General features: G+C 39.4%; 1 protein-coding gene across 1 annotated transcript in view; it reads right to left on the bottom strand.

The window, feature by feature from the left end:
- The window catches only part of LOC146583889 (uncharacterized), a 60,438-nt gene that overhangs the window by 32,219 nt on the left and 14,195 nt on the right, over nucleotides 1-14,024 (bottom strand). Inside the window, exons 17-30 of the mRNA XM_085268108.1 lie at nucleotides 13,927-13,976; nucleotides 13,620-13,729; nucleotides 13,357-13,508; nucleotides 11,685-11,823; nucleotides 11,324-11,434; nucleotides 10,837-11,007; nucleotides 10,352-10,591; nucleotides 8,239-8,395; nucleotides 7,871-7,999; nucleotides 6,836-6,983; nucleotides 6,194-6,237; nucleotides 5,834-6,037; nucleotides 3,946-4,034; nucleotides 859-1,059 (exon numbers count right to left, since the gene is read on the bottom strand). Coding sequence (XP_085124234.1) covers nucleotides 859-1,059; nucleotides 3,946-4,034; nucleotides 5,834-6,037; nucleotides 6,194-6,237; nucleotides 6,836-6,983; nucleotides 7,871-7,999; nucleotides 8,239-8,395; nucleotides 10,352-10,591; nucleotides 10,837-11,007; nucleotides 11,324-11,434; nucleotides 11,685-11,823; nucleotides 13,357-13,508; nucleotides 13,620-13,729; nucleotides 13,927-13,976 — 1,945 coding nt within the window. The remainder of the gene's footprint in view (nucleotides 1-858; nucleotides 1,060-3,945; nucleotides 4,035-5,833; nucleotides 6,038-6,193; nucleotides 6,238-6,835; nucleotides 6,984-7,870; nucleotides 8,000-8,238; nucleotides 8,396-10,351; nucleotides 10,592-10,836; nucleotides 11,008-11,323; nucleotides 11,435-11,684; nucleotides 11,824-13,356; nucleotides 13,509-13,619; nucleotides 13,730-13,926; nucleotides 13,977-14,024) is intronic.

Below are 14,024 nucleotides of genomic sequence, written 5' to 3'. Positions count from 1 at the left end.
TTGACCTGTTGTTTCAACATGTGGACTTGTGGTCGTGGTTTCAACAACAGTTGTGGTAGAGGATGTTGTTGGTCCCGATGTGACTATTTTTGGTGTTTTTGTTGTCATAACTGTGGCTGTTGTGGATTCAAATGCTGTTGTCTCTGCAGGTGTTGTAGCTGTTCCTTCAGTGGTAGTGAAAGGCCCAGATGTAATTTCAGTACTCACAGATGGTTTTGATGTAACCGTTGTGGATCCTTGACCTGTTGTTTCAACATGTGGACTTGTGGTCGTGGTTTCAACAACAGTTGTGGTAGAGGATGTTGTTGGTCCCGATGTGACTATTTTTGGTGTTTTTGTTGTCATAACTGTGGCTGTTGTGGATTCAAATGCTGTTGTCTCTGCAGGTGTTGTAGCTGTTCCTTTAGTGGTAGTGAAAGGCCCAGATGTAATTTCAGTACTCACAGATGGTTTTGATGTAACCGTTGTGGATCCTTGACCTGTTGTTTCAACATATGGAGTTGTGGTCGTGGTTTCAACAACAGCTGTGGTAGAGGATGTTGTTGGTCCCGATGTGACTATTTTTGGTGTTTTTGTTGTCATAACTGTGGCTGTTGTGGATTCAAATGCTGTTGTCTCTGCAGGTGTTGTAGCTGTTCCTTTAGTGGTAGTGAAAGGCCCAGATGTAATTTCAGTACTCACAGATGGTTTTGATGTAACCGTTGTGGATCCTTGACCTGTTGTTTCAACATGTGGACTTGTGGTCGTGGTTTCAACAACAGCTGTGGTAGAGGATGTTGTTGGTCCCGATGTGACTATTTTTGGTGTTTTTGTTGTCATAACTGTGGCTGTTGTGGATTCAAATGCTGTTGTCTCTGCAGGTGTTGTAGCTGTTCCTTTAGTGGTAGTGAAAGGCCCAGATGTAATTTCAGTACTCACAGATGGTTTTGATGTAACCGTTGTGGATCCTTGACCTGTTGTTTCAACATGTGGAGTTGTGGTTTTGGTTTCAACAACAGTTGTGGTAGAGGATGTTGTTGGTCCCGATGTAACTATTTTTGGTGTTTTTGTTGTCATAACTGTGGCTGTTGTGGATTCAAATGCTGTTGTCTCTGCAGGTGTTGTAGCTGTTCCTTCAGTGGTAGTGAAAGGCCCAGATGTAATTTCAGTACTCACAGATGGTTTTGATGTAACCGTTGTGGATCCTTGACCTGTTGTTTCAACATGTGGAGTTGTGGTTTTGGTTTCAACAACAGTTGTGGTAGAGGATGTTGTTGGTCCCGATGTAACTATTTTTGGTGTTTTTGTTGTCATAACTGTGGCTGTTGTGGATTCAAATGCTGTTGTCTCTGTGGGTGTTGTAGCTGTTCCTTCAGTGGTAGTGAAAGGCCCAGATGTAATTTCAGTACTCACAGATGGTTTTGATGTAACTATGGTGGATCCTTGACCTGTTGTTTCAACATGTGGAGTTGTGGTTTTGGTTTCAACAACAGTTGTGGTAGAGGATGTTGTTGGTCCCGATGTAACTATTTTTGGTGTTTTTGTTGTCATAACTGTGGCTGTTGTGGATTCAAATGCTGTTGTCTCTGCAGGTGTTGTAGCTGTTCCTTCAGTGGTAGTGAAAGGCCCAGATGTAATTTCAGTACTCACAGATGGTTTTGATGTAACCGTTGTGGATCCTTGACCTGTTGTTTCAACATGTGGACTTGTGGTCGTGGTTTCAACAACAGTTGTGGTAGAGGATGTTGTTGGTCCCGATGTGACTATTTTTGGTGTTTTTGTTGTCATAACTGTGGCTGTTGTGGATTCAAATGCTGTTGTCTCTGCAGGTGTTGTAGCTGTTCCTTCAGTGGTAGTGAAAGGCCCAGATGTAATTTCAGTACTCACAGATGGTTTTGATGTAACCGTTGTGGATCCTTGACCTGTTGTTTCAACATATGGAGTTGTGGTCGTGGTTTCAACAACAGTTGTGGTAGAGGATGTTGTTGGTCCCGATGTGACTATTTTTGGTGTTTTTGTTGTCATAACTGTGGCTGTTGTGGATTCAAATGCTGTTGTCTCTGTGGGTGTTGTAGCTGTTCCTTCAGTGGTAGTGAAAGGCCCAGATGTAATTTCAGTACTCACAGATGGTTTTGATGTAACCGTTGTGGATCCTTGACCTGTTGTTTCAACATGTGGACTTGTGGTCGTGGTTTCAATAACAGCTGTGGTAGAGGATGTTGTTGGTCCCGATGTAACTATTTTTGGTGTTTTTGTTGTCATAACTGTGGCTGTTGTGGATTCAAATGCTGTTGTCTCTGTGGGTGTTGTAGCTGTTCCTTCAGTGGTAGTGAAAGGCCCAGATGTAATTTCAGTACTCACAGATGGTTTTGATGTAACTATGGTGGATCCTTGACCTGTTGTTTCAACATGTGCACTTGTGGTCGTGGTTTCAATAACAGCTGTGGTAGAGGATGTTGTTGGTCCCGATGTGACTATTTTTGGTGTTTTTGTTGTCATAACTGTGGCTGTTGTGGATTCAAATGCTGTTGTCTCTGCAGGTGTTGTAGCTGTTCCTTCAGTAGTAGTGAAAGGCCCAGATGTAATTTCAGTACTCACAGATGGTTTTGATGTAACCGTTGTGGATCCTTGACCTGTTGTTTCAACATGTGGACTTGTGGTCGTGGTTTCAATAACAGCTGTGGTAGAGGATGTTGTTGGTCCCGATGTGACTATTTTTGGTGTTTTTGTTGTCATAACTGTGGCTGTTGTGGATTCAAATGCTGTTGTCTCTGCAGGTGTTGTAGCTGTTCCTTCAGTGGTAGTGAAAGGCCCAGATGTAATTTCAGTACTCACAGATGGTTTTGATGTAACCGTTGTGGATCCTTGACCTGTTGTTTCAACATGTGGACTTGTGGTCGTGGTTTCAATAACAGCTGTGGTAGAGGATGTTGTTGGTCCCGATGTGACTATTTTTGGTGTTTTTGTTGTCATAACTGTGGCTGTTGTGGATTCAAATGCTGTTGTCTCTGCAGGTGTTGTAGCTGTTCCTTCAGTGGTAGTGAAAGGCCCAGATGTAATTTCAGTACTCACAGATGGTTTTGATGTAACCGTTGTGGATCCTTGACCTGTTGTTTCAACATGTGGACTTGTGGTCGTGGTTTCAACAACAGTTGTGGTAGAGGATGTTGTTGGTCCCGATGTGACTATTTTTGGTGTTTTTGTTGTCATAACTGTGGCTGTTGTGGATTCAAATGCTGTTGTCTCTGCAGGTGTTGTAGCTGTTCCTTCAGTGGTAGTGAAAGGCCCAGATGTAATTTCAGTACTCACAGATGGTTTTGATGTAACCGTTGTGGATCCTTGACCTGTTGTTTCAACATGTGGACTTGTGGTCGTGGTTTCAACAACAGCTGTGGTAGAGGATGTCATTGGTCCCGATGTGACTATTTTTGGTGTTTTTGTTGTCATAACTGTGGCTGTTGTGGATTCAAATGCTGTTGTCTCTGCAGGTGTTGTAGCTGTTCCTTCAGTGGTAGTGAAAGGCCCAGATGTAATTTCAGTACTCACAGATGGTTTTGATGTAACTATGGTGGATCCTTGACCTGTTGTTTCAACATGTGGAGTTGTGGTCGTGGTTTCAACAACAGTTGTGGTAGAGGATGTTGTTAATCCCGATGTAACTATTTTTGGTGTTTTTGTTGTCATAACTGTGGCTGTTGTGGATTCAAATGCTGTTGTCTCTGCAGGTGTTGTAGCTGTTCCTTTAGTGGTAGTGAAAGGCCCAGATGTAATTTCAGTACTCACAGATGGTTTTGATGTAACCGTTGTGGATCCTTGACCTGTTGTTTCAACATGTGGAGTTGTGGTCGTGGTTTCAACAACAGTTGTGGTAGAGGATGTTGTTAATCCCGATGTAACTATTTTTGGTGTTTTTGTTGTCATAACTGTGGCTGTTGTGGATTCAAATGCTGTTGTCTCTGCAGGTGTTGTAGCTGTTCCTTCAGTGGTAGTGAAAGGCCCAGATGTAATTTCAGTACTCACAGATGGTTTTGATGTAACCGTTGTGGATCCTTGACCTGTTGTTTCAACATGTGGACTTGTGGTCGTGGTTTCAACAACAGTTGTGGTAGAGGATGTTGTTGGTCCCGATGTAACTATTTTTGGTGTTTTTGTTGTCATAACTGTGGCTGTTGTGGATTCAAATGCTGTTGTCTCTGCAGGTGTTGTAGCTGTTCCTTCAGTGGTAGTGAAAGGCCCAGATGTAATTTCAGTACTCACAGATGGTTTTGATGTAACCGTTGTGGATCCTTGACCTGTTGTTTCAACATGTGGAGTTGTGGTCGTGGTTTCAATAACAGCTGTGGTAGAGGATGTTGTTGGTCCCGATGTGACTATTTTTGGTGTTTTTGTTGTCATAACTGTGGCTGTTGTGGATTCAAATGCTGTTGTCTCTGCAGGTGTTGTAGCTGTTCCTTTAGTGGTAGTGAAAGGCCCAGATGTAATTTCAGTACTCACAGATGGTTTTGATGTAACCGTTGTGGATCCTTGACCTGTTGTTTCAACATATGGAGTTGTGGTCGTGGTTTCAACAACAGCTGTGGTAGAGGATGTTGTTGGTCCCGATGTGACTATTTTTGGTGTTTTTGTTGTCATAACTGTGGCTGTTGTGGATTCAAATGCTGTTGTCTCTGCAGGTGTTGTAGCTGTTCCTTCAGTGGTAGTGAAAGGCCCAGATGTAATTTCAGTACTCACAGATGGTTTTGATGTAACCGTTGTGGATCCTTGACCTGTTGTTTCAACATGTGGAGTTGTGGTCGTGGTTTCAACAACAGCTGTGGTAGAGGATGTTGTTGGTCCCGATGTAACTATTTTTGGTGTTTTTGTTGTCATAACTGTGGCTGTTGTGGATTCAAATGCTGTTGTCTCTGCAGGTGTTGTAGCTGTTCCTTCAGTGGTAGTGAAAGGCCCAGATGTAATTTCAGTACTCACAGATGGTTTTGATGTAACCGTGGTGGATCCTTGACCTGTTGTTTCAACATGTGGACTTGTGGTCGTGGTTTCAACAACAGTTGTGGTAGAGGATGCTGTTGTTCCCAATGTGGTTTTGGTCACACTGGGGTTTACACTTGTTGCGTAAACAGTCGTGCTGCCTGGAAGTGTCTTTGTTATGGGAGCAATAGAAGTTGAACCTCTAGATGTTGAAGGTGAAATAGTTGTGTTTAAAACAGAAGGATTTGTAATTACAGTTGAGGAAAATGATGATCCAGTTACAACAACTGAGGTTGATGCAGATGTGGTAGAGGATGTTGTTGGTCCCGATGTAACTATTTTTGGTGTTTTTGTTGTCATAACTGTGGCTGTTGTGGATTCAAATGCTGTTGTCTCTGCAGGTGTTGTAGCTGTTCCTTTAGTGGTAGTGAAAGGCCCAGATGTAATTTCAGTACTCACAGATGGTTTTGATGTAACCGTGGTGGATCCTTGACCTGTTGTTTCAACATGTGGACTTGTGGTCGTGGTTTCAACAACAGCTGTGGTAGAGGATGTTGTTGGTCCCGATGTGACTATTTTTGGCGTTTTTGTTGTCATAACTGTGGCTGTTGTGGATTCAAATGCTGTTGTCTCTGCAGGTGTTGTAGCTGTTCCTTCAGTGGTAGTGAAAGGCCCAGATGTAATTTCTGTTATTTCTGGTTTGGTCAGTTTTGCCGATGTGGTTTCAAATTCAAATGTAGTATTTAATGGAGATGTAGTACTAATAACTGTGACAAAATACAATGACATGACATTAAAACATGCATATACTTCCATAATACAATTCAATTTTCTCAATATTTCTCAATACTCTATCTATATCTTTGAGAAATCATCAGTTTAATACCTGAAGTGGTGTTTAGTATTGTACTAAACGTAAATGGAGTTGTTGTTGGCCCAGCTGTTGTGGTAATAAAGCAGGGGTATATGCTCCTTGTTACAATTCCATTCTCTGCACACTCAGCTGTGATGCAGTTTCCTAGGCCATCAGTTGTGTTGTAGATATTGTCCCCATAGTTGTACATTTTTCCATTAATGATGCATGTACAATCTACAAGTAAAACATTTTGTCTTTTTGTAAATACAAATTAATTCATATACATTTATTATATTATATATAATAAATTAAATTTGAAAATAAATGTTTTTTTCAATTTGCCAAGCAATAGATTTATAGCATAGCTTTACAAGCTTATAGTATACTTACAGTTAACACTGTAGTTACATTGTGTCCCCGACATTGTACATAAGCTTGAAAGAAAACAACGTTGTGGTTATTTCATTTGTGTCTGGTTATACACTCACTGTGGCATGTTAAACATCACATTTACTTCTCAATAACTGTATATTTCACATACAGTGCCATGAGAAAGTTTTTGCCTTCTTTCTACTTCCTTTTTTTCAGATCATTGAAATAATAGAGTAATAAAATATTTACATTTACCTAGTCCTTTGCCCCTGTCAAAGTGCAGCAGGTTAAATGATCTTAAAAAGTGATTCATCAGGCCAAAATCTGAAGAATTACCTGAGAAACAACTTTATCATATACAATTCAAAAAAGGGTTACAAAGCCACTATGACAGCCCTTATCCATACACAATGAAAACTTGAACCAGCAGTGAACCTTCCCGGGAGTATAGAGGATTTTTGTTTCACACAAACAGTTTGTCCCTAAAGTTATGTGAAAGACTCCAATAAAAGGAATCGGAAAGTGGGCAAATACTTTTTAATGGCACCGTGTATTATATTTTATATACTTACATCAAAAGACCACATGTTGAATTCTACGTGCATCATTATGTACTGTGTGCTAAAATGAATGGAATGATGAATCTTGTGTGAGACATACCAGGTGTAGCAGTTCTCTGATGGAACCTTTTCACCAATGTTGTAATGGTTGCCTTGGTCATCATAGCATCCACACTGGTCCCCGGAAACGCACTTCATAGTGTCTTCATCAAAGTAGGGTTGGTTCGGGGGACACTGTGGATAGCAGCCTACGGTGTTTTAAAATAGTGGTTAACTTGAGTAAATTTACAAGTACAATACATGCAAAGCTTTTTTGTAAACATTTCACAATTTGCCTCTCCTTCACCTATCATGCTCCAATCCTGGGTAAACGATGCGGGACAGACATGTTCACACTTTTCAGTACACTTCTTTATTGCAGCTGTTGACTTACGCACGTGGCTGCAGCTTTTCAGCTACAGCCTACACACAACAACAACAACAACAACAACAACAACCACAACCACAAAAGGACTTAGTTCATTCTGTTTTAAGCCGGAACACCAGCAAGGTGTGATTGCTACTCATATACATCCGCCTCCCCCGCAGCCATGCCGCAGACCACGCCCTGCCACAGCTCTGCAGTCAAAAACAGGCTTACTACAGCCACTAAGAGTGAATAGTATTGAACCCTCACTAAATTATATATTTTTCATCTCTGTTCACAAGTCTCTGGATTTCTTTTTTATAAGACTAAGACTGGACTGTATTTTTCCATGTTTGGCAATGTTCACATTCTGTTTAACTTGTTGCTTTTTTGAAGAAGTGGTGTAGACTAAGGAAGCTGTCTCGTGACAAAAGTTACAAATAGTTGTTTGAAATGAAAGTTGCTTGTTTAAAACAAAAATTACTGAAGGATTCATTGTGAATGAGTTCATTATCTAAATACAGTTGCAGGTAGGCTTTTCTGTCATTGTTTTGTTTAGATGGGATGTGAAAATATTCCTTCCTGCCATGTGGGGAATGATGTAAAAAGCTTGTGAACCACTGTGTCATAGGCAGGGATACGGTCTGTTGTTCTGTTGACTTAAGCTCCACATTTAAAACAAAAATAAAGAGTCCACAAAGTGGCATATCAATACTGTGCCTAATGTACCTTCCAGGTTGGTGATGAGTGACGAGCAGTTTCCAGATGGATTCCTACATGTTTTCATGCAATTAGCTCCACAAGGCTTATAGTGCCACTCACATTCACCAGGTGAATTATAGTAGTCACAGAAAATAGCTGCAAGAAACAAAACCATTGCTTATTAGACTTGTAGAGCATTGATGATGTTTTTCCTTCCCACTGTCACCAAAGTGCTTGCTCATAGGGGGTCATAAGATTGTTGGGTTTTTCTCTGTATCTATTATTGTACGATCTACTGTACAATATAAAGCGCCTTGAGGCGACTGTTGTTGTGATTTGGCGCTATATAAATAAAGTTGAATTGAATTGAATTGAATTACATTAATCAGACTTACGACAAAACTTTGGAGTCCTCCATGCAATGCAGGTCCCAGCTTCATTACAGGCTTTAGCATATGCAGCCACCGCAGTACAGAGACATTCGCAGTCCCCACCAGTGTCACAAGCACAGGAGTCTCTCACACAGGAATCAAAATATGGACCAGGGTCAACCTAGAACACATACAGTAATACACTACCAGTCAGTTTCACAGAACCCCAATTCTTCCAGTTTTTTTATTGAAATTCAGACAGTTCAATTATTCCTTTTACTCTGTAAGCATAGAACAAATAAACAATTCAAGTTAAAAAAGAATCATGCAATCCATTTTTAACCACAATGTATTCAGGGGTACAGATTGAGGAACTGTCCTTTTGCCTCCTCAATACTGTACAAAGATCATAGACTTCGGATTTTGATTCATTACTCCATAACACCTTCTTCCAGTTTTCATTAGTCCATTGGCAATGTTTCACAGCTCAGGTAAACCTCTTTAAAATCTTAGCATTGGTTCTGTTGCTGCAACTTGACCAGTGTTGGTCAATTACTTGAAAAAAGTAATCAGTAACTAATTACTGATTACTTCCCCCCAAAAGTAATCCTGTTACTTTACTGATTACTTATTTTCAAAAATAATTAATTACTTAGTTACTTAGTTACTTTTTAAAAACACGATTTACAACCTGAGTAGGTGATAAAGCGATAGATCTTTCAGCCCAGTTCTACTTTTTCTGCATAATCCATCATACAAAATGGAATCAAATGGAAAAGTCTCTTTTTAAAACTTGTTTTATTAGTTTTAATCTTTTAACTTTATGCATCAAGAAAAAATTTAATTATATGCAACATTCTCTGACTGGAATAAATTAGTTTAACATTTAAACCTATTTTCTGCACATTCCAGCACATAAAATAAAATATTTTGTGTGTTTACACTCACTCTTTCAAATAGATGCAAGTAAAACACAGCAGAAAATAAATAAAGTCAAAGACTCAGCGGTGCTGTTGCTCTATTTTCACCTGTAAAGCAGGAGTGGGGCAGGCGGAGGTTTACCCTGGTGCAGGTGTGCCGCGGTCAGTGGAAGAATCCGCGAGTTTCTCTGTGAGTTTCCCATTACGTCGTAGCTACTCGGTGCTTGTTTGGAAGTTTAGGGTTTTTTTCGCTGTAAAAAGAAGTTTTCTTCCCACGCACAGCGGACACTAATGTTTTTGTCACTTTTTATGGAATCAAACTCAAAGTAAGGTCAGTACTTCCACGCTTTAAACGCTGCACGCTCATACTCTCTCTGCACTCGATATATGATCCATTGTTGATCTGCACACAGCTGTTGTCACCAACGTCGCACTCGCTTACGTCACTGTCGTGAGACATTCTCGCAAAAAATCACGGTTTTAGTAACGCAGTAACGCAGCGTTCCTACGGGAAAGTAACGGTAATCTAATTACCGTTTTTGCAATAGTAATCCCTTACTTTACTCGTTACTTGAAAAAAGTAATCAGATTACAGTAACGCGTTACTGCCCATCTCTGAACTTGACCTGTCAGTTGAAGTTGAGGCTTGCTTACTATGACCACAATTAAGCTCTGCTTCTAGCTCAGAAACTTGTCTTCTGACTCTGTTGAGGTTTTGGTTCTAGTAGACTTTTCCCCTGTTTCTGATTGCCTTTTGAAGATGAAGGACACTTGGCATCTTAATTTCTTTGTAGGAAAGATTTACACCTTTTCTCACCATTTTTATAGCAACACACAACTTTCTGCCCAAATCCTGAGGGTGTGGTACCACAATGTGCTCCAACACTACCTTTATGTAGACATACGCAGGTTTAAGTTATCGCCCACTACTCTGGATTATTCCCACAGTCTAAAGACATGTAATTAGTGGGATTAGGTTAACTGGTGATAGGTGGGGTAGGTTCCAGGCCCCCCACGACCTTGAATAGATAAGTGGAAGAGAATGCATGGGCGGATGGATATCACATATCGTGTCTATTAGGTAAACATTCCTAAATGCCAGACATTAAGATAAAAGAACAAAGAGCTCATAGGGGAAATTAAAGTGCATATTCTTTTGTGCATTTTTGTGTGTGTGTATCCATTTCTGTATATTTGCTACCACCAAACATACTGACCTTTGAATGACAGCTCTGGAAGGTGACACTTGTGATGATACTGCACTGTTTTTGAGACCAGGCTGCCCGGTAGCGATTTGAGGAACAGGGATCACTGATTAGCTCTGCACTGGGGCAACTAGATGAAACTTTCCAGCTGTTACCAAATTGTAGAACATCTGCTACTATTTCCTGGGAGCGTGTGGTGAAGTCATTCTTACTGTTACCATCATAGTTTCCACACAGACCACAGACCTGACCCTAAGAGGAAAGGAAGCAGTGGTACAAATTAAAGCCCTCGTTTTAATGCTTTTTTTTAATTACAGTGATATCACAATTATTAATACGTATGAGTATCAATAATTGTGTAATTGTATTTCTATTTGTACTGACTACTAAATTTCTGTTATTGTGAAATTCTTAATATTAACTTTCTTAAGCAATTATACTTCAACAGTAAAAAGAAGTAACTGTCAATCCAGATGTGCAGAAGTTATTTCTTTTACCTGGAACTGTGGACTGATTGTAATGAAAAGACTGGTCTTCTGGTCCCACATGAGAACAAGTCCAGGCTTGATTGTCACCACTATGTAAATGCCCATTTTTTGTACCTGAAGCGCCTGGATAGTGCCCTTTACCACTTGTAAATTGTCATCTTTAAGCTGGAATTCATTATCCTGTGGGTTACAGCAGCAATGAATAAAACAGGAATTTTATTTTTGTAGAATTTAAGCTACCTGGAAACCATATATGTGCAACAAACCTGAAAAGCTGAAAGCTCTTTTGTTTTTTCAAAAGATTTCAAAAAATTGAATCTAAAAACAGTTAAATTATACAACCTTTAATTGATTCTGTAGTTTCTTTTTCTAGTATTAATTGTGCAATTTTAATATTGTTGGTGAAGAGTTCTTAAAACATTTTACTCTACATTCACTCTACATTTTGCAGTCATTATTTTTGAAAATGAGCACAACTGAAGGATTTTGTGTTTACCCCCAAGAAGATCTTGATGGTCTTAGAACAGGTGGTTCCTGTTGTTCCACATGGAACATTTTCAGTAATAATTCTGAAGCTTCCATTGCCATTATAGGTGCCACAGAAGTCCTGAGCAAAGCACAGTGCATGCAATTACTGGATACCAGTGTTAAAGTTAGAATCCTTAAGAGTTGCATAAAATCGATTTACTGATAAAAATGTTGATGTGCCTCTTTCTGTTCTGGTAAAGTAATATACAAGAAACAGTAGCCAGAGTGAGCTTCACAATGAAGAGCTGCAGAAGAAAGATGGTACAACAGTGTGTTGCCAAATCTACCAAGGCTACAAAGTTTTCATTTTTAACTTTTAGCAACCTTACTTGTAGAAGTGTGTATTCGCACTGTCCACTGAAGTCGAACCTCTTATCGTCAAAGGTGACGTAGTGACCATCTCCATAGATTCCACAAACAGCATCACACGTCTCGTTGGTACATGTGAACTTCCTTCCACTGCAGGAACTGGGGAGAAACACATACAGCCGACAAAAACTATTAAATTAATTTCAAAATATTTGTAATATCTGTGTAATCAAGAATACAAAATACAAAAAAAAAAAAAAAAAAACCCACAAAAAAACCCGCTGGTGATTAATTAACTACCTACCTTTATGTTTTTACAAATATAATTAAAACAACTTTTTCTATTCAAACATTTGAAAAGTACAGTGTATTTGGTGAAAACACTGCCAAATTGTATCATTTAAACCCTGATTATTCCTGAATTAGTGTTATTTTACAAGATGGGGGGAAACTTCTCACTTGTATTGGCCAAACAAGTATAAGTGCAATGACAAAATTAGTAGAGACATAACAGCAAATATAGCTGAATAGTGAAAATATAGTGACGTTTTTATTTAGTAAACAAGTTTTATAATAGAAACCCAACTCCCAAAAAGTTGGGACACCTTGCAAACGTAAATAAAATGTAAATAAAAATGATTTGCAAATCTCAGAAAGTCATACCTTTTTCACAGTAGACCATAGAAAACATGAAATGTTTGAATAAATGAAAAGGTCATTTTAAATTTGATGGCAGCAACACGTTGCACAAAAGCTTGGACAGAGTGTTGTTTACTACTGTGTATCATCCATCCCCTCTTCTTTTAAAAGCAATTTGCAAATGTCTGGGAACCAAGACCATCCCTTGGACTTTTGGAGGACGAATGTCTGATATTGAATTCTAGCAGTTCAACAATCTTGGATTTTCTTTGTCATATTTTTCATTCATGTTTTCAAGTGTAATTTCTGGAATGCACGCAGGCTAGACCCGTAGCCAGAGCCTCCTACTACAGAGCTATACTGTTGTTCCAGATGCAGTATAAGGTTTAGCATTGTTTTGCTGAAATATGCAAGGTCTTGCTGAAAAAGACATCTTTTTGTTTTTTTGTTTTTTAAGAGATGAAGGCATTTGGACTGAGTCCTGATAACTTAGTTGCCTCTAGTGTGAAGAAGACAGTAGCCATTTTATTTTGTGGAAAACAAAAGAATTGGAAGTTTTGATTTATCAGACAACAGAACAGTTTTCCACTTTTGTAGTTTCTTATTATTCATTTTAAGCATGTTAGTGACATGTTGCCAATTAAACTACCTAATTGCAAAATGTTTCTCCAGCTGTTATTTTAGTACAACTTACTTTTTCAGTCTTGCATTGCCTTATCACACAAACATTCATGCAGTGCTTTTTATTTATATCCAAACTCATTTAACACACCCTCAGCTGAATGCACTGGGGGCAACTTTGGGTTTTTTCCCAAAGATTCTTTGATTGGATTGATCTCCAGATATTTTGATTGGTAGAAAACCTGCTCTGACACGTGAGCCTTGGCAGCAGTGGCGGCTGTGTCTCAAACAAGTACTATGAGAAACAAGTCACCTATTTAACTGACGTTCTTTATTGTAGTGGAAATATGTATAAATTCTTCTTATAACCTATATACTGCTGTTGAATATTTAAATATACATCTTTGTATGCTTGTAAAGAAATGTACAAACCAGGTATTGCAATCCACTGTCAGTGTCTCTCCAGGCTGGTAGACTTGTCCATTGTGCACACATGGACAGCTGGTCTCATTGACGCAGCCTCCTGCTCCATCTGACAACAGCCCATCTGGGCATATGCAGCCTGATGTACAGCCTGTGTGGATCTGTATCCAACCAGAGTGAAAAATGAAAGGAGAGAGTAAGTCAAGCAAGACCTGTGCGTGTACTGCACATTTAAGCACACAGCCAAACTGGCACAACTGTGCTGTACTTACACAAGCCATGTCAGCGGTGCTGCAGCTCTTTTGACATTCAGTGCCAGTAGCCCCAGGTTGAGCAGTGGAGCAGTCAAAGTACACCATGGGATATTCGCATTGTGGTGAACCTAATGGTAAACCTGGGAACAAAATATAACAGCTTCACATTCATAGTTTTATTGTCATTGTGAATTTATTTACAGTTCACTGAGTGAAAACTTCATAATATGAAAGAGAACTGAAGATGTTTGGCTACTAATTTTATCAAACAAATTAACGACAATAGCATTTAATCTGTGTGCATAATGTTAATTACGGTGCCTACTTAGTAGCTGTGTTCCTCCAGAGCAGCTGAGAATGCCTTGTCTGCAGACACTGTGAGAACAATTATGAGGGAACATGAGAAATACTTTTATATGACAT

Source organism: Mchenga conophoros, linkage group LG1, assembly GCF_057382185.1.
Source record: "Mchenga conophoros isolate Kocher_MC1m ecotype Shallow Benthic linkage group LG1, M_conophoros_male_GT1.1, whole genome shotgun sequence".
In the NCBI taxonomy this organism is placed as follows: Eukaryota; Metazoa; Chordata; class Actinopteri; order Cichliformes; family Cichlidae; genus Mchenga; species Mchenga conophoros.
The sequence above is the reverse complement of the archived record's forward strand: the minus strand, read 5'-3'. Positions and strand labels throughout refer to the sequence as shown.